Source organism: Ammospiza nelsoni, chromosome 10 (assembly GCF_027579445.1).
Source record: "Ammospiza nelsoni isolate bAmmNel1 chromosome 10, bAmmNel1.pri, whole genome shotgun sequence".
Taxonomy (NCBI): domain Eukaryota; kingdom Metazoa; phylum Chordata; class Aves; order Passeriformes; family Passerellidae; genus Ammospiza; species Ammospiza nelsoni.
This window is the reverse complement of record NC_080642.1, coordinates 8,243,263-8,264,855: the sequence shown is the minus strand read 5'-3', so window position 1 is coordinate 8,264,855 and position 21,593 is coordinate 8,243,263. Positions and strand designations below refer to the sequence as shown.

General features: G+C 44.3%; 1 protein-coding gene across 1 annotated transcript in view; it reads left to right on the top strand.

Annotated features, from left to right (window-relative positions):
- Window positions 1-2,220: 2,220 nt before the first annotated feature.
- MCF2L2 (MCF.2 cell line derived transforming sequence-like 2) overlaps window positions 2,221-21,593 on the top strand; it is a 151,102-nt gene continuing 131,729 nt past the window's right edge. Inside the window, exons 1-2 of the mRNA XM_059478959.1 lie at window positions 2,221-2,301; window positions 2,433-2,524. Coding sequence (XP_059334942.1) covers window positions 2,282-2,301; window positions 2,433-2,524 — 112 coding nt within the window. The 5' untranslated portion in view covers window positions 2,221-2,281. The remainder of the gene's footprint in view (window positions 2,302-2,432; window positions 2,525-21,593) is intronic.

The window sequence follows — 21,593 nt, the reverse complement described above, 5'->3', positions numbered from 1 at the left end:
TACCAAAATTCCCCCTTTTTGTTTGTTATCACTTCCATCATAAGGGAGGGACAGCACCATAACTTGGACTGAATCCCATTTAGCCTCAGACTGATCCCATGTAACCCACCCTGCAGTTTAACCCACCTGGGCAGGGAGCAGCCAGGATTAATCAGTGAGTCACTGCTGCATCCTTCCCCCTTTCAGACTTTGTGCACCTGGCTGAGTTTCAGTGAACCTGTGAGAATTCCTCTCTCCTGAACTGGATTGCAATTGACTGACAGGTTCAAAAGCTACTGAAGGTGTGCTGGAAAGCTAGAAAGCAGATTAACATAGCAAGAACAAATAATAAGAGAAAAGGGATCTTAAAATAGCAAATATTCACAAATCTGCAGTTGCTGATGCTGAATAACTATGTTGGTAGAGGAGCATATGGTCTTAAAATAGCTGAGAATTAATCTAGCTAGAAATTAGACAAAGGCTCTTAGTTATCCTTGATATTCTTGAACAGCCTTGCTGTAGGAGTAGTAAGAGCAAATAATCTACTCTGCTTTTCAGTGTATTTACTTTATGAATGGGCTTATACAGTGTCTATGCCTGGAGAAAAAAAAAAAGAAAACAAAATCTTGTGTCTGGAAACATGGTGACTTTTTCAGTGCCATGTTCCTACCTGCCATCTGTGACCCTTCAAGAAAAAATAAAGCACCCCAGACCTTTCAAATCCCTCAAAAATTATAGCTAGATGTCAGTCTGTTTCCCACATATTTTTTCCCCCAATGATGCTATCTCTTCCCTGGCTGGGGGAATCCTTTTAACATAAGTCAAGGTCTTTGCAGTTTGACCTTTACTGCCTAGATAGGCAGTAAAATTGGATCTCAGAAAAAAAAATGGCTTTTGCTTTAATCCCAAAATGTTGCCTGGTGGGTGGCTCTGAAGTCATCCTTCTCATGTTTTCAGACAGATTTGTTGTTAAAATAACTGAACAAAACTATGCAAGGAACCTCTTGGCATAGTAGGTCAGTCATCCAAAAATGAGGCCAACAGCACAGGTACTCAGACTGGCTTTTAGGTCAGCCAGCTGATTATAGGATTTTCTCTTCACAGAGGTAAACCTTTCACAACACCAGGACAGCCTCACTAACTGTGCTGTAAGATCTGACAGGGCCACAAGGGGTATTTACAGCTCCAGCTTTGGGCATGCATGTGGTCAGGTTCTTTGGTGTGCTTGGAAAGGTGGACTTAAGCAAAACTCTATGGATGGCTAGGGATCTGGATTTAGAGCTGAATTAATTCTGTGGGAATAGGGCAGATCTTGCAGGCAGCTGCGCCCTGGTCTGTTTTATTTCTTCCATTTTAGCTGTGCAATAAGTTATCCATGTGTGGAGCTTCAGGTAGGCTTCCAAGGATGAGGTGCAAAGAGGGATGCAATGGAGACATACAAGTCCCTACCTTGTCCTGCCCTTCCTCACTTCCTTGCCTGCCTTACTCTCCCTGTTCTCCCAGGGCTGATGAAGCTTTCCCATTGCCCCACGGCAGTCACACATCCGGGCAAGGCTGGCACCGTGGGTGCTACAGACCTGCTGTGGCCACTGAAGGCCACCTGTGCCTGCCTGCCCACGGGCACGGCTGAGCTCCGTGGCCACGATCAGCTCTGCCCAGCACCCACAGCTGATTAATGCACCCTGCTGGTACAGGTGCAGCTGGAGAGGCTCCTGTGGGCTCAGCCAGGACCCCGGGGATCCTGTCCGTGCATGTGGAGCAGCAAAGCCTCTGGCCAGAGCACACGCAGAACGGCCAGCGGCCCCCTCCCCCTCCATGGAAGCGCTGGCCCCGCAGGCAGGGGCTTCTAACAGGGGTGGAGGAGGTCTCTGGAGACATTGCGGGGTTCCACTCAACCACAGCCTGCAAGGCACTCGGGCCCCGGGGGCCGAGGGGGAGCATCGGAGGCTGTGTGCGTGTTGTTCTCCGCTCCCAGGCACGCTGGTGAAGGGAGCGTCGCAGAGCAGCTGCGGCTGTTCGAGCTCTCCTGCCAGCTCCACTCCTCCCCATGCCATTCCTACCTCCAGGATTTTTCCCTGACTCGCAGCATCACCATCCAAAAGTCTCCCTGGAGGAAGGTATCTGCTTGCTGGTTTGTCTCTTTATCCTTCGCCTCATCCGCGGGAGAAGGGAGGAAAAAAGCCATAAGCAATCAACTCGTCTGCTCTCCCCCGCTTTTATATTAACCCCCTCCTGCTGCCTTCCTTCCGTCGAGGGGGGTAAAGTCCCCATCTGGAAGGAGCTTTTCAAGGTCCATGCATGGATGGCAGCAAATTGGAAGAGGTGAGCAGCCGAGAGAAGATGTGAAAGCTGGAAGGGCCGTGCCGTGGGAGTGGTCCTTGCTTTGTGTGCAAGTGAGGCAGTGAGTGTGCAGCCTCCCACTCTGGGTGCATCTTTTTTTGGATGCTGTGTAGTTCCCTGTGTGAAATGCTTTTTTGGCTAAAAGAAGAAGAGATGTCGCATCAGGAGCTCACCCAGCGACTGACTACGGTTATCACCCATGTGGGTAAGGCATCTTTATTTTTCTTCTTACTACATTTGGATTTGGGGACCCTGTTCCCCCAGGAGGTGCTGCTGCCTTTGTGTGCCAATATCACACCTGTGTGTGAAATAGGAGCCATCAGCAGACCGCGAATCCCCGGCTGTGGGCAATTACACAGCCTTTTATTGATGGTTTTTTTGTCAAGCATGTTTTCTCTGAAAAGCAGGAACAGTAAGAGCAGCGTGTCCTACCTGTGAAGTGATCTGTGTAAAATACCCGAGCACAGTTCTTGCAGGGAGGTGGTGGAGAAAAGGGGGTGTGGGAGGATGCTGGAGCAACGGCAGCACTGATGTGCTGTGCATTTGCTTGTGATACTGGAGTAGCAGCCCATTCTCAGAGAAGCTTTTCGTGGCCTTTGCTGTTTTGGGATTTCTGGAAGGTGCTAGGACAGGGACAGGATCTCAAAAGCTTCTCTCTCTCTCAGTCTTGATTTTACTGTTTCTAACATTCAAATGCCAGTGAATACAGGTGAGGCCCTATGCTTTGCTCTGACATCCTTATGCATCTGAGCTGGGTACCCACCTGCTGGCGCTGGGGACTGCTGGGCCAGGAACTGAGGAACCTGAAACTAGCAAGACAGTAGGAGATGCTGGTGATTAAAATATCAGCTGAGAAAAGCCTTTGTGACCCTTTTTTGTTACCTACCGTTGGGTTAAAGCAGATTACAGCTGTGTTGCATCACATAAAGAGAAGCTTTTTAGTTGAATTCCATAGGAGCAAATTTTGTAGCTGTTAGTGTTAGAATGGATTGTATGCTATGAATGCCAAATATGTTGTACAGGTTCCTGAAATACCTTTGTCACTGGCTTTGTTCAATCTGTATATGAAACAGAGTGTGACTAAAATTTGGCTTTTATAGAGTATATAAGTAAGGTTTTAGACCAACATTATTCTTTGGCTTGATATTAGCTATGGCAGCTGAACTAAGTTTAATAGAGCACATGCAATCAGCATCTTGCCTAAAGAAATAGCACAAAAGCAGATTCAAAGTCAATGAAATATTTAGGACCAGGCCTCATCTCTCCAAAATCTTTTCCAGGATAACCTCAGCAGGAGCTTGGTGTGGGAGAGAGTATGATTGCCAGGAGAGCTTGCAGCAGCAGGCTCTTTGACCCAGTAATGCCAACAGGAATTGCTTTGCAATTGTGCAAATTCAGATTGACATGAAATCATATGAATTCACATTTTTTAATGAAGATTTGGAATTCAATATGAGGCATATCTTTTTTTTTTTTTAGTAAGTATTTCAGGAGAGCCAAAAAGATTTGTATGTCTTCTGGTTTTCTTGTTAAACTCAATGAAGGTCCCATCATCCATGTTGAGGACTCTCCTTGAAATCAGAAGGGATTTGTTAGAGGTAACACAGCATTATGTTACCCACTGTGTAATATACTATTGTCTAATAGAAAGTCATTCTGGAAACTAGAAATGTTAGTGAACCTTTCCACTGTTCTCTGCTAAATTCAAGAGAGGTTTCTGGGTCATGAGGCTGATGCTAGAGAGTCTTATTGGTTTCCTGGAGGTCACCCAGCAGGCCAGTCCTCAGGAGAGGAATGAAGGTCATGGATTGTGGTGTTTTATCCATTCCACACTGAGGCAGGAGCCTAGCTGATCAGCTTCCATCAGGGAAGGATAACCCCACCATTTCCCCAGCCATTTGAAACCTACAAATCAGACCCTACTTGTGGAGTCTGCCTGCCTTTTCATAGGCAGAGTTCATTTTTTATTGAATCATGTAAGATGTGCAAAAATGGAAGAAAGGAACATTCAAATATTTGTTATTGGCTGAAGGAAAAATGTTTCTTCCAAACCCATGATGATGATGCACCATATTTATGAATCACATGTAACATGGGTGCCTTAGCTGAATCAGCAATAGCTTATTGGACAAATAGTTCCCAGGAACCTGCAAGGGTCTCTTGTATGTTCATTGGGAATCTTTACAGCTCAAACAAGTGAAAGGGCTCTCAGTCTTAGCAAACTGAGGGGATCTCTGGCCATTTATTGTGTTCACTATTTTTACAACTCTCACCCTCATATTGCCACCTGGATTGGTGGGATTCAAACTCTTTAGAATGTAGCCAGCTCTTGGTTGGGAGCGCAGTTCCTAGCTCACCCAAGAGCAGGAGGGAAGAAATTTATTCACAAAATTTCCAAAATGTCAAACAAGAACTTTATGGGAATGTTAAAAAGAAAGACCTTTACATTTTCAATAAAACCTTTATAGGATCATTTTGGTCTGTGGGAAGTAATGACACACCATTTTATTTTTAATGTGTCAATAAGAGTGTCACATAATTAATTGCCTGGGGCTCAACTTATCTGTCCTGGGCAAAAGCTCTCATCCCTCATTAGCTGACTCATGTTGTGTTACACTCTTCATGTGCTAGCAAAAAAAGCTTCTTATCCTGCTACAGACTTCATACATACAGTACCTGCCTCACTTGGGTCAAAATCAAAGCCTTGAAGGTATTTTCCTGCTCCACAGTAGCTCTCTGACCTTGATACTTTTGTATTACCAACCTGCACAGTAGCACATCTTCACAGAATGTAAAACAACAGAGGACCAAATTAGATCCCTTATGTAGCTCTGTGCTCCCTCAGCCTCCGTGGGATTGTTCCTGACTGTCCTGGTGTGGCTGAGGTAATGGGGCCACCAGAGGTGCCTAGGGCAGGAGTAGTTTGTGGACACTAGCAGGCTTTCTGCTTACTATCTGAGATTTAGCAGCAACACTACCCAGTCTTGTTACCAAAACTGCATCAAGAGTCTTTTTTTAATTTACCCTACTTTCATTGAACTTGTTTGTTGGGAGGTGTTGGGGAAACACTCATCAATTTTGGAAAAAGTGTGTCCTTTGGGTAGGTGGGCAAGTGGCAGCTCCTCTGTGGTGGGGAGGGAAGATCTTTGCAGGGTGACGCGCCTGGTGCCGACAGCAGCATCGTTTTCCTGTGGGAACACGTACAGCTCTTGCAGCCTGCAAAGCCCACAGGAACAGGCTTTTGTGCTCTCACTACCCACCCACACTTGGCACTTGGCCCCCAGAAATCTGATGCCAGCTTTGCTATGTGTGGGCAACGTTCTGGGCACAGCTGCGCACACAGGAACCTCCACCCAGTGCCCCATTTTCTGCAGATTTTTTTCTCAAAATGATTTTATGATAGGATGGAGCTGCCAGAACCAATGTGAACTGTCTCAAAAGGTCACCAGTTTGGCTTCTCTCTTGCCAATAAAGAATTCCACAGCACATGGGAGATGGGGTTTTGTTAGAGGCTCCCCATAATTCTCAATTAATTTGTAAGAGTTCTTCCCGTTGGAGTGTTAACTGGACCCAGATGAGCTGACTGTTGGTGTCCCTGGTAGGAGATGCACTGATGTGAATTTGCAGAAAGCAAATTGTGTGTACATTGAACAAATGTTACATACAAGAAACAACCCCATACATTCATGTCAGCTTTCATCTGATTTTACACGCTTGTATTTCCCCAGTCTCTCATTTTATTTAAAAAAAAAAAAAAACCAAACAGAAAGGAATTTAAACAATTTGATGGAAATAAAAAGGAAAGTCACTGACTGAATTTAGTTTAGGATTGACATCTCTGGACTTAAAATCCCTATCTGTTAATCATGGTATGTCAATTCCTATCACTCTTGGCTTGACCACCAGAGTTGAGGAGTGGTGTAAAATACCTGTGTGTGTGAAGAGAAGCTGTGTTATAATTTGGGGCAGGAAGTAAAGGATGATACTGCATCCACCTGACTGTGTGAGAGGAATTTAGGTCAGTAGAATGGAATAACCCCAGTTGGCACATGTCCCAGGCCAGTGGCTAAGCATCACGAGTTGCAGAATCTGCTTTATGCTACAAAGCCACAAATAATCTAATATGTCACAGCTGGACAGACAATTGCAATGTTTCTAATATGTGTCTGTGGACATTAAGGACACAAAAAAGGATATTTTAGGAAATTAACTTTTGAGATACCATATCAAATAGGCCCTTTGCTACTCCTATGCAAAGGCTTAAATCAAATTCCTCTGCAACATAAAATTCTTTCCTTTGTTTTAGAGCATTCATGCATTTCAGGAACTCTTTTTGAACCATGGATTCTGTGGCTCTGTCCTACTTAGGGATTTCTGGTGCACAGCAAATGGAAAGTAGTCTTTCCACTGACCACAGCACACCAGATTTCCTCACCCAAAATAACATAAGGCATGGGAGGAGCATCTATCACTGCATTCCCAATAAAATATGACAATAGAAAACTGCAGAAATGGGTTTGCTAAATTTGCTTGGGATCTCATGCTTATGAGAAATGGTAGGTTGAAATTTCCCCATTAACCTACTTCTATAAAAAAATTGAGCTTTGATCCTGTTATCTGCATCTTTATCTCTGTTTCCCAGTAAAGCTTTTGAACTGTTGGCCAATTTCTACCAAACTTGGTGAAGTGACAAAGATCAAAAATATTGAATTCATGCCAAGTAAAAAATAGTATCTGAAGTGAAAGATGAAAATAGTGAAGACACGGGAAATAAGCTCATTCTATTAGACCTCAGAGATTCCATGTAGGAGGGTGGAATGTGGGAAAGGAGAGATAATAGCAATTTATCTTTTTTAGTTTTACAGCTTAAAAAAGCTACTTGTTTACTTTTTTGTTCATATATTGTGGTTATTAATTTTACCCCATTCTATATGGCCTATTCTGTGCAGCTATTTCACTGGAAGTTGTTTAATAAAACTGTTTAGAAGTGTTTTGCTAATGCTGCAAATTCTGTATCTATAAAAAGTGGAAACTAAGCTCTCACAGAAACCCATGAAAAATGTGCAGATGTATGTGGTGCACTTTCCAAGATGTAGAATATTGCAAGTACCACAGACTTGTTTAAAGGCCACATTCTAATCTGCTTTGCAGAGACATTGTCAGAAATAAAGATTATAAGAAACTGCTCTGAGTTGGGATCCAGAACACTAGTTTGTCTCAAAGCAAAATATTTATGTGATAGTTTGGCCTCTAGTTCAGAAAGGCAGAGGTGACTAAAGAGCTTCCTAGAAAGAGTAGCATGCATTAAGGCTGCTTCAGTGTCAGAACAGCTCAGAGATGTCTCTCTTCTACATTCCATCTTTTACTTTAGGTGAATATTTTTTCATATGGGATGTGATCCTGGCATCCTTGATAGAATTTAAGAAAACCTTGCAATATCCAGGTGTGATACTGTGTCTAATTTCTTTCAGAGTGGTGTGCCCTAAGGAGAGCCATGCAGAGCCCCAAATATTAAAAGGCTGCTTACAGCCCTGTTTTCTCATTTATTGATACCCTTCCCAAAACTAGCTGTTACACCCTGAGCTTTCATTCTCATGCCAGTAAGAGACCAGGATGTTGGGGAGAAAAGGGAATAGGAGTAGCTATCCACCATCTGCTTGCTGCAAGGTTTTCACACTTTCTACTCACGCATGTTGTGATGGCAACTGTTGGAGACAGGGAACTAGGCAGGATGGAACTGAGGCGTGATCCAACCTGTCAATCTCTCAGTCATTCTCTCTTTCAAAAGCCTCTGTATTGCTGCTGTTCAATCTAATGCTACAGCAGTCTCCCTCTGCCCTTTATTTTCTAATCTACCTTAGCAATGACTTGTGGGTGTTTGTCTGTCGGCATGGAGGAGTGTTTAACACGTGAGGAAATTAGTAAAGGAAAGTCAGGTGCCAGGATCCAAGTTTAGCTGTTAGTGGTGGTGATTCCTATGGTCCCTTCCATAGCTGTGCTTGCCAGACACCAGGTCCTCTACATCCTCAGAAAATTCTGCAGTACACTTTTTTAGTGCCTGGAAAATAGTTGGGACTCAAATGAGTTATTCTAGGATACATGCTTCAGCTGAAAGGAAGTCTGTCTGTTTGCTCTTTGGGTCAGCTCTTCTCATGATTTTCCTGATGCTTCTCCAGGCCTGTTAGCCCTCTAATGGCAGTTTTAGTGGAACAGAAAGCAGAAACCTCTGACTTCCAGAGCAGGCTCTTCCTAACACTATATAGTAGGAGTTTTTTTTTTGGCACATTTTAATATTTGGGGGTGGGGTTGGCTATCAAATTACAATTTTTTAAAAAAGAATGAGGTAGCTTAGGTCAAATGCAAGGGAAAAATGATGCCATCCTGCAATGATCTAGTCAGACTGTGTCCCAGTCTGCTCTTAAACTCTCCAGGGCAAGCCCTGGGTTACCTGGAAGGAGGAAGTGGGAGGAATCTCCAGGGCAAAGCAAGTGCAGGACCTCCTCCTGTGTGAGGTCTCTGAGCCAGGCACAATGAGAGATGCTGGTGCTAACAGGGCAGGCAGCAGTGACCACTCTGCATTGCTAAGGCTCAAGCTTAAAAAGCAAATAGGACCAAAAGGAGGCGGAGAGGAGGCCCTGTCTGTTCCCATCTCTGTGGCAGAGGGGAGCTCAGATGGCCTCACTGGAAATTAAACTAAGCTGACATCTATCACATTGTCTGGCAGCTCGTTAATACAAGGGCCTTTTTCCACCTCTTGCCTCATCTTTTATTTAATTCCTTTTTCTCGCCTTCCATATGGTGTCTAAATCCAAAAGTTCCCCTGAGAGGACTTCTCCCTGAGGGAAACAGGATTTGGGAGGGTACTTACAGCACCAGGTCATCTCATTGAGTAGAAAATAAGCTAATCAATTCCATTGCTGTCACTCTTTTTCCCCTTCTGTACCACATTTGAGGCCTCTCTTAGTCCCAAGGCTGGACTTAGTGTTTAATCTAGGATGAACTTTTCTGAATGGGGCCCAGGTGACTGCTAAAATAATTTTGACAGCACATGTCTGGTACATAGTAGTCCTGTGTGTATTTTTCTCCTGTTCTTCAGAGTTGGCTGTGTTCAAGTGTCTGGGAGAAGAGAAAAGCCATACATGTTTTGCTGCTAAAGGCCAGGCTGAGTTGAGCACAGTAACATTGTCGATGTCTGCATTGCCCCAGGTGGTCAGTGGGTCAATGACTGGCAGCAATCTGAGTTCTCTGCAAAGCTGCCTGATCCTGCTCATGTGAGAAAATGCTGGAGAATGATGTGAAAGAGATAACATGGCACATGGATCATTGCTAATCAGTGACTCACACTAACCAGTGCAGCAGAGCTGCCAGAACTGGAACCAAGGAACAGAAGGGAGACAGGGTGAAGAAACAGCCAACTCTTACATGCATAGATGGAAAAACATCAGTAGTGAATACCTTGAGTGATCTGTAAGTCATGGCATGGAAGGAGGTACTGCTTAGGGAGCAGGAGCACTGTAAAAAGCTCTGGAGTTTAGTGGAGCAAAAGACAGCAGGCTCCACTTTGGCATGGGGACAGATGTGTAGGGGACAATTGGGTTGAGATCACAGTATCTTCAAGCTCCACTGTCATGTAAGCACAACACAGATAACATCTGTGAGTCCAAAAGCATAACTGCCTCCGAGGAATCATTGAGCTCATGTACTAGAGGAGGGCCATGTCCAGCATGTGAATTCAGGCTGGTAAAATCTGAAGCAACAGCATTCATTCAAGGGTGAAATGCATTACATTTATATGCACCCACTTCTTGTCTTTTGCAGTGTGGCATTGCAGAAAGCTGGTGCCTTTTCAGTAGAGGTCTGTAAATACCTTTGTATTAATGAATTATTGTGAATATAATTCTGCATTCATCCTATTTTCTATCAGATTTCCTGCACTGTAGTATGGAATGAAGTCCTGAGCTGAGACAGAATAAATTTCCATGGACCCTAGGATTTAGGTTACAAAGTTGCTATGCTCTGTCTCCATCTTTTCTAGCCATTGCAGAGACCTGACAGTACAGTACAATATCCCCTCAAAAAAATGTCCAGAGGAAGGACAGACTGCCTGGATCAATAATCCATGCTGTCATGAAATGATTGTCTATTTTGTTTTCCAGCGCAACACACATACAACCACACCCACACTCCTGCTCAAAACCAGCTTTGCACTTGCTGTGCATTGTGTTTGGTGTGTTGTTGAAAATGTGTGGTTCCAAAATCACTGCTGTGATGGCCTTTGAGTCCTGAATCTTTTGGGCAGTCAGGAACTAAACAAGCACAGCCAAAGCACTGAGTGTCCATGCCCTCATGGAGACTGCTACTCATTTCAGTACCATTTACTCTGCCTGTCTCAAAGGTGGATTGTGCCCACGATTTGGCTCCAGCATTAGGTACTACCATCTCATAGTAGCTCTCCTGCTCTGAGCACACAGGGGCTTGTTTGGCCCTTCAAGGCAGCCAGCCCAGCCCTCTCTTCTATCTGCAGGTCTTCCCTGATTCCAGAAGTACATTGATGCAGCGCAGATGAAGTTCTCTGGGGACTTGTTGCAGTAGGTGCAGGACTGTTACAGTGAATGCAAAGGTGACTCTATGGAAATTTAAACAGACACACAAAGGTCCTTTATGGAATGTTAGTCTAATGTTATTTTGATTTTAAAATTCACTGATTCCTGACCTGGATTGCTCAAGCATGGGAGTAAAGGTTAAATTTCTGCAGAAGCCAAAATCCTTTGAAACATTGCAAAGTGGTGATGGGAAATGATCTGTCATCAATATTACAACAAAGTGGCTCTGATCCAGAAAGGTGCAAAGAGCTCTTTATTTCTATGTGAATATGGGGAACTGCTGGTACTCAGCACTCTACGGGACCAGATATTTTTGTTTGAGTGGACTCAGCTGTAGCTGACCCAGCTGTAGCCCCTGCTGCAAGTAGGTATAAGAGGCAGCACAGAGTTAGCACCTACTGTCAGCATTGTCCTGGGTTCATATGAGGATCCTGAGTTCATTTGTCAGAGCTCAAGGAAAGCCATGCTGAGAGGATCTGGATTCAGATTCCCCACATCCGTGAGTGCAACCTGTAATCTCTGTGCTTCCAGTTACCTCCATCTGTGTCTCAAAGATCTTGGATGGAAACCAGCAGCTCTTATCCTGAGACTGTTTATGCACCCACCCATATCACCTAATGCCTGAGCCCCCCAATGGTACTACAAAAGGGCTGTCACAGTATCAATCCATCATTAACACCATAAATTACAGAATCCATATGAGGAAGGCTGAATCTGCCACTCCCACAGTGCAGACTGTTGCCCAGGGCAACGAGATATGAGGGGCTGCAAACCATTTAGCTCTTGCTTCCTCTGCATGACCGGGAGCTGTGTGATTTCCAGTTTCCCTTGGGCAATGAATTGTCTACAGCTGGCCCCAAATACAAGAGCAGTTATCTGCAGTTCCGAGACATAAATACAAGACAAACAATGCTGATGTACGCTATTGTGGGCTGCCTGGCAGCAGCTGCTGATAGGATCTGACTCTCCTCTTACATGCCTTGAGCTTCAGAGATTTTGTACTCACATTTTACGTTGGAAAACCACTTTAGGTTCAATGTGAAGAGGTGAAGAAAATCTAGACCCAGAGAGGGTGTCTTTCAGTATTTCAGGAGAGTGACTTTTGCTTTTAAGTTCCAAGAACTATAAGAATTTTAGTTATACCTAGGTAGGCAATTAGCCCACAGTTACTGGCATCTCCAAGTATTGTTACTGCAATATCTCCAGTTTAATTATAACTTTCCAAGGATGTGCACATGCTGACAGACAGGTGTTGAGAAAGGAACCACAGCAAACACATGCAGCTCTAATAGCAATGATAAGTGAAAATTAGATTATTTGGATGTGAGAAGTTTGAATTTGCTGCCTGTTAATCATATATGTTACAACTTAAACACTTCGAGTGCATTTTTGTCTGATACGGGTTTCATATTCTCACTGAATTGCTGTTGCTGTTACTATCAGGAGAGTTTGCTTCTTGTTATCAATCAATAATCCTTCACCTAACAAAGCATGACTATAAATATTTCCCCTCTTTGAGTCTGAAGTTCACTGTTATCCATTACACTGTGGTTCAGAGGTCTCTGAAGCCTAGGCTTAATTTTTGAAGGGATCAATATCGGTGTTTGCAGCATAAAAGCCAAAGCTGATGACATTCATAGGTGCCATACTATTGATCTTGCAATATGCAGAGAAAAGGTTATTTCAAACTGAAATAGCTGTGGCCTTAGCATGATCCTGAGCTGTGAGCAGGTGCATAACTGATTAGAGAGCTCTGGCAATTACATGCCAGTTGTTGGTGCAGGAAGGTTCCTGGAAAAACCTGATTAATCCTTATTATGGTGATCAGCTTATTCTGTGAAAACAGACTTCCTATTTTTTAAAAATTAGATTATAAACTATTCTCACCATTTCATCTGTCTCAGATATTTGTACTGTTATCTGTGTCTGGTATCTCTTACCTTTCCACATTGATGAAGCCAGGAGAGGCTTCACAGCTGGCTTTGAAGTCAAAGTTCAGTTTGAGGTAAACTTTTTAGTAATTTTTGTTGATAGCTCATAAAAATCCATCTTCCTGGTTTTGATTTCAGTTAGGGGAAAATGCAGTTTCAGCAATGTGCAATTTTGTATCATGTTGAATTACACCCTGGCTATAGATCAGGGCCTTGTGCATCATTTTATCTTGAGTGGGAGCAGAGAGCTGGCAGCAAGAGCCCTGCGAGGAGCAGAAGTGGTTGGACAAAGCAAAGCTTGTCAGTGATGTTTTGTGCCCATTCTACCCCAGTACCAGCAGCTCTGTACAGGCCACACACTGCCTGCCTGACTGTCCCCTTCAGAGCTGTCACCACTGCGAGGAGTTCCCAGTCCAGCAATGGGAAGCAGAAACGAAACACAAGCAGTTATTCCCTGAATTCTCTTCCCAGCAGGATAGCAGGGCAGGGCTGCTGCCTGGGGAAGGGGTGTGTGCATGTTCTGGTCCCAGGAAGAAGCTGAGCCAGAGCAGCCTCCTCGGCCGCGGGGGAAGGGGCGGCAGAGGGCACAGCAGCGCCGTCTGACACTGCGGTTCCCACTGCCCCACTGCCTCGACGATAGGGCCAGACCCTTCCCGGATCAGCTGAAAGGCAGGTTTCTACAGAGTTAGGCAGAGGAGCCTCTCTCCTTCAAGCCCCTTTTCCAAGAGTTGTGATGGCTCTGCCGGGTTTGGTACCCAGGAGCTGCTCTCCATTGCTGGGGAGATGCGGGCGCTGCCAGCGCCGCCGGTTTGCGGAGGAGCCGCTGGGGGGCGCGGGGTGGGGACCGCTCCCGGCCCGAGAGGGACACAGGGACCCGCTCCCGGCCCGAGAGGGACACAGGGATCCGCTCCCGGCCCGACAGGGCCCCGCTCCCGGCCCGAGAGGGACACAGGGACCCGCTCCCGGCCCGACAGGGACCCGCGGGCCCAAAAGGGACACAGGGACCCGCTCCCGGTCTGACAAGGACCCGCTCCTGCGGCAGCTGCATCCGCATGCAAAGTACCGACAGCACTAATTCGGAGAGAACCGAGGTCACCAGAGATAAACAGCGAGATAGGGCTGAACCTTTGAAAATGGGTTACCCAGGTTCTCTATTTAAGCTTTTCATCTAAACTGGGTTATACTACAGAAGAACATCACTTGACTACATGTCTAAACTGCAGGTCAGGAACAGCAGAGAAAGCAGCTGAAAACAGCATCACGCACAGCATAAGGGGAAGGGAGTGGGGAATAGGGAGGCTACTGCCTCCTAAATGCAGTAGCTGAAGTGCTGGGTGGAAGGTGTCTTGGAGGAAGCCTCAGGTGAGAATGCCCTGGCAGGTCAGGCTGACTGCTGTACTCAGGACCCTGTGACTCCATGCTCCTGCCAAATGCAAAATACTCTCTCAATAGAGCTCACATGCTCTAAAATACCTGGCATGTCCACTACCAGTGCTGATATTTGGGATCAGTCACTGAGCCTGATTATAAAACTCCTTGTTAGCGTTTTGTTTTTATTTTACCAAATTAGTTCATTCTTAGCAGTTTCAGTTCAGCAACCTTCACTATAAGACCTGCTGACCCTGAATGTGTGTGCAGTAGTAATTAGACTGATACAGATAATACTGCAAAATCTTAATGAGCAGAACTCTGTTTTAAATTAAGTGTTAGAAAGATGGGGATATCTACAAATGGTATAAAATAACATTGAGAAATGCTCTCTATGCCATGCTTAAGGCTACATTCAAGAAAGATATATTTCTTAGTATGTTAGTAGATATTTCTTTATTTTCTAGCTTTCCTGCAGTAATTGCAATTGATCTTAGACAAACTGTATGAATACCTTGGGATTCAGTTCCCAGCTGAAGAATTTTTTCCTTATGCTTCATTATTTGTATTGAGATTTTAAAGTTCACTGCTGGGTCCTTACAATGTCCTAATGCTTCTGATACAACTAAAAATATTTGGTTTATTTGGTTGTTTTACAATTGATTGCTATTCTTGAAGCAAGTATATTTAAACAAGAGACAGGAAAATATTGTGTAGAATTATATGCATTTGTGCTACAATGGGGCAGCAAAGAAGTGGTTAAAGAGAGGGTGAAATTATTGTTAAGCCAATTCAAAGGGCTCTCAAGCCAGTGGGAGATGTGGGGATATATGCTTTTAGCACATTCTTCCCCATTTTTAGGCTCTTGTGGGGCAAAACTTGGGGTGAAATTATTCCTTCTGCCACAAGCTTTCTTCAAATAGTTCTCAGATGCATTCTCAAATATATATAAGCAAAAATATTCTTCTTAAACAGTATCCTTTTATTGGCAATTAGCAAGGAAATAGTCTGTTTCATGAGAGTAACAATTTCTCTGTGGTGCCAGAATGCTCAGCTGGGAATCACTGGAGAAGTACAAAGCATTATTTAGTGCTACATGCCATGAAGTGAACTTATGCTGGGACTAAGGTCCATAAATGGATGCGGGATTTAGATACATTTTATTATGTAAATCTTTGCTGGTCAGCAGAAAGCATTTGTAATGAGGTTTCCTGACAGACTAAAGAGCAATTTCTTATCTCATCAGAACACTACACCACTCAGCTTTAGGCAATTTAAGTCCATGGTGCTTTGTTGAAGTCAAAGCACTGTCCTTATTTCATGTGGGCTGCAGACAGTGCTCAGCACCTCCCAGCACGTGAATGCTGCATGTGGGATGCTTGGAGTTGGCAGACAAGGTCACAACATTACTGTGATGTTGCAGGGAAACCCTTGTGCTGCTTCCTGTAGGAAAAGTTCACTCAGGTGCAGCTCTACACCCTTTCTGCACCTGAGGCTGATTTAGAGATGTCTTTTTTACTGTGCGGGCATACTTGCCTGTTAATATAGATCCATGAATAATTTTAGTCTTGGAAATGAGGCTTTCATGCTCATGCTTTTTCTGTCCCAGCTGGCACTTTTCCATATAATTTTAGCAGCTCTTGCCTCGTTTTGACAAAGGATTGAAACTCATGGTTTCCTGTAAATTTATCCTATTTACATATTTGAGATCGAGTGTGATGACAAAAGCCAATAACTGTGCTGGCTGGGGAGGAGAGGGAGAGGACTGGGGTTGTGTGTGGTAACATCTTGCCCTGCTGTGCCTGGTGTGGGGTGCAGTGCTGCAGGGGGGGAGAGGTGAAGGAAGAGCACACATGGTGCACACTGATGCACGTGCTAGCAGATTGTCCATACCTGTATTTTCCTGCTTCACACCAGGCTTTGGTGTGACCTGAGAAATCACCCCATAGATTGTGTCTTTCTAGAACCTTGAATCTGTTCCAGCTGGTGCTTAGAGACAAAGCTGGGATGGGTAAACTGGGCTGGGAATGGTGCAGGGGTTCAGGCTGTGAGTGGACATGAGGAAGGAACAGCTCTGCAGTGCAATGCACTGAGCAGGATGAGTTCCTGTTAGCTGGGTAGGTGTGTGCAAGCATCCAGCTGCCCTGTGTGGTTGCACTTGTGGATGCACACAGAGGAGGTTCCAGCCCCTCATTTGCTGGTGCTCAGCACAGAGAGATGCCTGTGTGGGCAGGCCCTTCAGGACAGACCTCTGGTTTCTGACAGCAGCCCTGGGCCAGGGGAAAAAAAAGGAGGTGTACTTCACAATTGCCAGAGCAGAGGGAATAACTCCTCTTTGAATGATTTTATCCTCAGCTCCCTAGATGAACACAAGCATTGCCCTGGAGATATTAAAGGAGTGTGTTTGATGTGTAGCTGCCAGCTGAGAGCCCAGTCAGGCAGAGCAGTGTCCAGGAAAGTCTCTACAAGAGCTTATTTTTCCTTTGGATTGTCCAGAGTGACTGAGTGAACCTCAGTGCACACACAGGCAAACAGGGAAAAATCAATAGTCCCTAAGGCCCAGTCTCCTACCCCTTGTGGTAACTGATGTTGAGTGCTTGAGAGATGGCAAGAAAACACTGGAAAGGCCCTTACTGTACTTTGTAATGTGAGAAGCTCTTTCTTCCTGTTCAGCTAACATTTGGCATGTGTCCAGAAGCCTGGAGTATCAACAGCCCTTGTGATGCTCACAGATGCTATTTTTATCCCTGTGTCTTTCTGGTTCTCCTTTATGTGTTTCAAGTTATGAATTGCAAGCAAAAAAAAAAAAATGCTGTTTCCATCAGGGAATGTGCACAGCTGCTCCTCAGGGAAAGAAGCTGACCGGTGGTCTTGGCTGCATGGATCCAGCAGCTGTTCCGCACTGGGAATGCTCCAGAGGCTCCTTGTAGGGAGAAAAAGGTGAAGGGGGAAAGAAAGAGGAAAAGTGCAATGAATCCAGTGCAGTGCTCTGGATGACAGCAAGGATCAGGGTAACCATGCCCTGGAGGGGACTCAGTGTCAGACTACAGAGAGGATAAAACATGTTTCCCCCAATGTCCAGAGTCTGTCCTTTTCAGCTGTCATGATGCTGCTGGAGGGCCGTGACACAAAGACTGTGCCTGTGCACTGGTGATAGGATTTAGGAGCTGGAGAATGGGGATCTGACAAGCCTGGTTTCATAGATCACAGCCTTCTCCGCATTAGCCAGTGTCTCACTCATGTATTTCTTTTGCATTTACTTGTCTCTCAGTTTATTCCCATGACTTTAAGCCAAGAGCCATTTATGTTTTGGGTGGATTGCTCAGAAAGGCTCTTGGTCTCATGTAGGTCTGTCAAGACTGGAATCTCTTTGCATCCAAGCCTGAACCCTGCATCCAGCTACTCTTTACCCCTATGCCAACTACACTTTGGTAACTCTGGGATCTGTCTGTCAAGACTGGAATCTCTTTGCATCCAAGCCTGAACCCTGCATCCAGCTACTCTTTACCCCTATGCCAACTACACTTTGGTAACTCTGGGATCTGTTTGTTTATCTTGCCAAGCAGAGGCCTAGCAGGACAGCAATGCCTTCTGTTCTTGGTGATCTGCTCTCAGTTGCAGAGATCAAGAGAGCCAAGTAAAATTAACCCTACATGTGCAGCAACAATTCGTGCCCACTGCTTGGCCTTTGATGATTCTGCTCCTCTCCTGATCTCCTGAGAATCTTGTCTAATCCAGCAGTGATGTCATTGGCTTGGGGGTTTCTTTTTGTCTGCAGTTTTGTTTGTTTGGATTTTCTTATTTTTTCTTTTTCTTTTTTTTTTTTTTTTTTTTTTTTTTTTTTTTTTTTTTTTTTTTTTGTTGAATGATGGTAATGGTCCTTGAATACCCTTGATGTCCTCACAGCTTTGAGATGACAACAAAAGTTCCTTGGCTAAGGTAGTCCTTTGATCCTCACTGCTCACTCCTGCTTTTGGCAGTTTGCGTGGGAGTTCATGTGCGTCAACAGGGGCAGAATTGTTGTTTCCCTCTGCTGAAGGTGACCAAAAATGTTTTGCTTGTCTGTTAAGAAATCACTTTAAGCAGATCAGTGTAATGAGATTCTGAAGCCATATGGCACTGGAATTAGAGCCTTCTAGTGCAGGAACTGCATGTTGCAGTTGCAACAGTGCTGTACACTACAAGGAATTTCAAGAACATTTTTCCCCTGCTTGTTCCTTTAACTCCTTGGGGTTTAAAACCATGCCTGGGATGTAGCCCTTTATTAAAAAAGGAGGGAGAGGAAGTCCTGGTCTGCTTTTTATTAGTTGGAAGAAAATAAATGAAAGTTAATAAAAAAGACTGGTTTCTACTTTCTAGCTGAACACTGGAATGGATGTTACCATTGCACCAAGAGTGCTCTGAAAAGAAACCTTTGTGTTAAACTACTGAAATGGCTTATCAGATTCAGGATCTGGGAGGTGGGGAGGCAGAAGGAAGTTTATTGAGCTATATGCAAAATGAAAATGTGTTTCAGCATAGCTATCAAAGATTAGTTCAAACATCAGGCAAAACATCATGAAATAGGAAAATGTGAAGCTGGAGTTTCAGGAAAGAAATAGATTATTTTCTTAGCTTCTGTTTGTATCAGTCTTTATAGTGTCATTGGAATTAGATTACTTATTTCTTAGATTTTTGGAATACTACATACTTAGGTGTGGGGAGCTGGTCTTCATGAATAAATAAGACACCTTTTGCTGTTGGGTTTTTATGTTTTGTTGTCTCTATAATGTTGGTGGATAAGAGAGATATTTTTTTCAGTCTCTTCTACACTAAAATTTCTTAATGGTTCTTGCAAGGGTCTGATGGAAAAGCAATGCCTGTTCCCCTCAATTGCTTTAATGACTGTGTGGGGTAAGCTGCAAACAGTGAGTTTTACAGTGTTTTCTAGCTGCCTCATTTACACATGCAGCAGAAGCAGACTTCTCTTCCTCCTTCCTCTGACAGATAAATGCTGTTCCCAAACTCAAATCTTGATTCTTCACAAGAAATTATGTCCGTTGTGATAAGGGCCCAGCATCATTGAGATCCAATATGTTTGTTGCGTGTTTTGTGCTTAACAGTGATACCAACCATCACAGCACTGCTTTTTGAGGCAGAAGCATCTTGTTTCATGAGAAGAGATATGGGGCTTAAACGGATTTAACTGAGCTGACTTTAAATTTGTTGCCATCCTCTGGTCACACAGTCATAGGAGCAAGCACTTAAGCACTTTCCAGCAAGCATCAATTCCAAGGCAAACTGGTATTTCTAATGAAACTAGGAACTAGTGCAGTTCTGCAGGCTGTTTTGGGTAGTGGCATCTGAAGGTATCTGGGCCATGGGGTGGGGTTTTTTCTTTTTTTCTTTTCTTTTTTTTTAAATTTCTGATGACACTTTCTTACATTTATTTACTTGCTTATTCATTGACAGACCAACCCAGATGATGTTGCTAGGTAATGCTGGCAATTCATGACCAATTTTCCAATCATTTTGCTATGGGTGTTTAGAGCAGCAGGAAAGGAGAAGACCCAAGGAAGCCTGCCTACCATTTTCTCTACCTGTTCCCTTCACTACAGCTTTCTTTCAAGCAGACTGGTACCTTTCAGCTAATGGAGGAAATTTGTGAATTCCCCATCATCCACACAGAGTGTGTGTTTGGTAACATGTTACATAGAAGAATTCCTGCAAGGCAGCCCTCACTGCAGCTCCTGTGCAGACACAGCCAGAGCAGTACAGAAGAGGTCATTTGTGTGGTAAAACCAGGTTGGTCTCAGTTCTCCCATGTCAGGTTTTCCATATGTGTCAGGAGAAGCTAGCCCAGCTTGTGGATGGGACTGCAATGAAACTTACAGTAGAGCAAACAGATCCTTCTGTCCATCCATCACAGCACTCAGACCCTGAGATGACCCTTATGTGCCTTGTTGCTAAATGTGTAGCAGCTGCAGCCAGCTTATTTTTGTCTGGAGCTGGGTGATGGCTGTGGTACCCCAGGCAGCAGAGGTTTTTATTTAGCATTGTGATGGATCAGGCTTTCCTGGGGAAAGACTGGGAAATTATTTTAGATCATTTCCCTGTTGTGTGCTGTGTGGCTACCTGTGCTTCCAAAGCTTACATCTAGGGCAGATTTCTTCTTGCATCCACTTCCAGCATCAAGTCTCCCCCTTGGAATGCAGCAAGTCACAGATCCTCCTGTTCCTAAGCCATGTGGATTCTGGTGGGGAACAGATTCACAAGGAAGGGTGGCAGACAGAAATGTATTTCCACAAATGCTGGATTCTCCCTCATTGTTTATCTCTGTGTGTAGGGTTGAAGTGCAATTATTCTGTGTATGTCAGACATGAATATATTGTCAGAAAAGTTTATTTGCCAAGGTATATCATGTTTGTCTGTGTAAGGAAGGACACCATGAACCCTTGTGATGAAAGAAAATAGGGAGGAAATGTTTAAAGATAAAACTGCAGGGTTGTGTTTCTAGTTTTCTTATCTCATCATGACAGTTTTCAACAAAGTATTTCTGCCTTCTGTGCCACTGGTCTCCCTATCTAAAGTATTGCTCTCCCCTAGGGATTGCTCTATGGAAGCTCTAATAAATATTTTACAAATGCTAATGAATCAGGTTATTCAACAGTTCAGTACATCAATGTTCTCACTTTGCAGGCAGGGTTTTGGCAAAGACAAAGAGCAGGAGAGTGAGCAACTTCATACCACACAGCAAATTTGGAGGTGAGGGTAGTAAAATCTTTTACCTTTAAGAGTGGAAATGTCCTTTATAGCTTCATTTCATCAAAAGAAGAGGTTCTGAGACTCAGTTCTCAAGTCTGGTAGCTGTTTGACGACATGGCCAGTTTGCGTGTGCTGGGTTAGGAAGCTTAAACATCTCTCTCTGTGTGCATGAGGCAGCAAAGCTGGCTGGGGAAAAGCTGCAAGTTCATGGAAAGGGAATGAAGTAGGGGCAGGTGAGTTGATTTCTGTGTGTTTCAGCTTACAGGCAATCAATGCAGTCCAGCCAGTTATTCAGCATTTTAGTAATGGCGCCATAGGAGGCTTTTTTCTCCTGGACATTTTTGTCCCCTCTAGGTCATTCTCTGGATTAATTAGCCTTCTGCTTTCCCACTCCACATCTAGGAATCAGCTGTGATCTGAGCAGGCCACGAGCTGAAGAGCACTGGATGTTCTGGCACTGTGTAAAGTGCCAACAGGTGCTAGTGACTGAGGCACAGGAGGGCAAAGGTTCTCGATCTGTGTCTAAGATCCTTACAGGAAACTCATTGTGTGCTCAGGTCGCTGCAGTTGAGCTCTGGGTGGCAGCTCAGCCCGGATTCATTGGGTTCTCACTGTATTCTTTGCACTG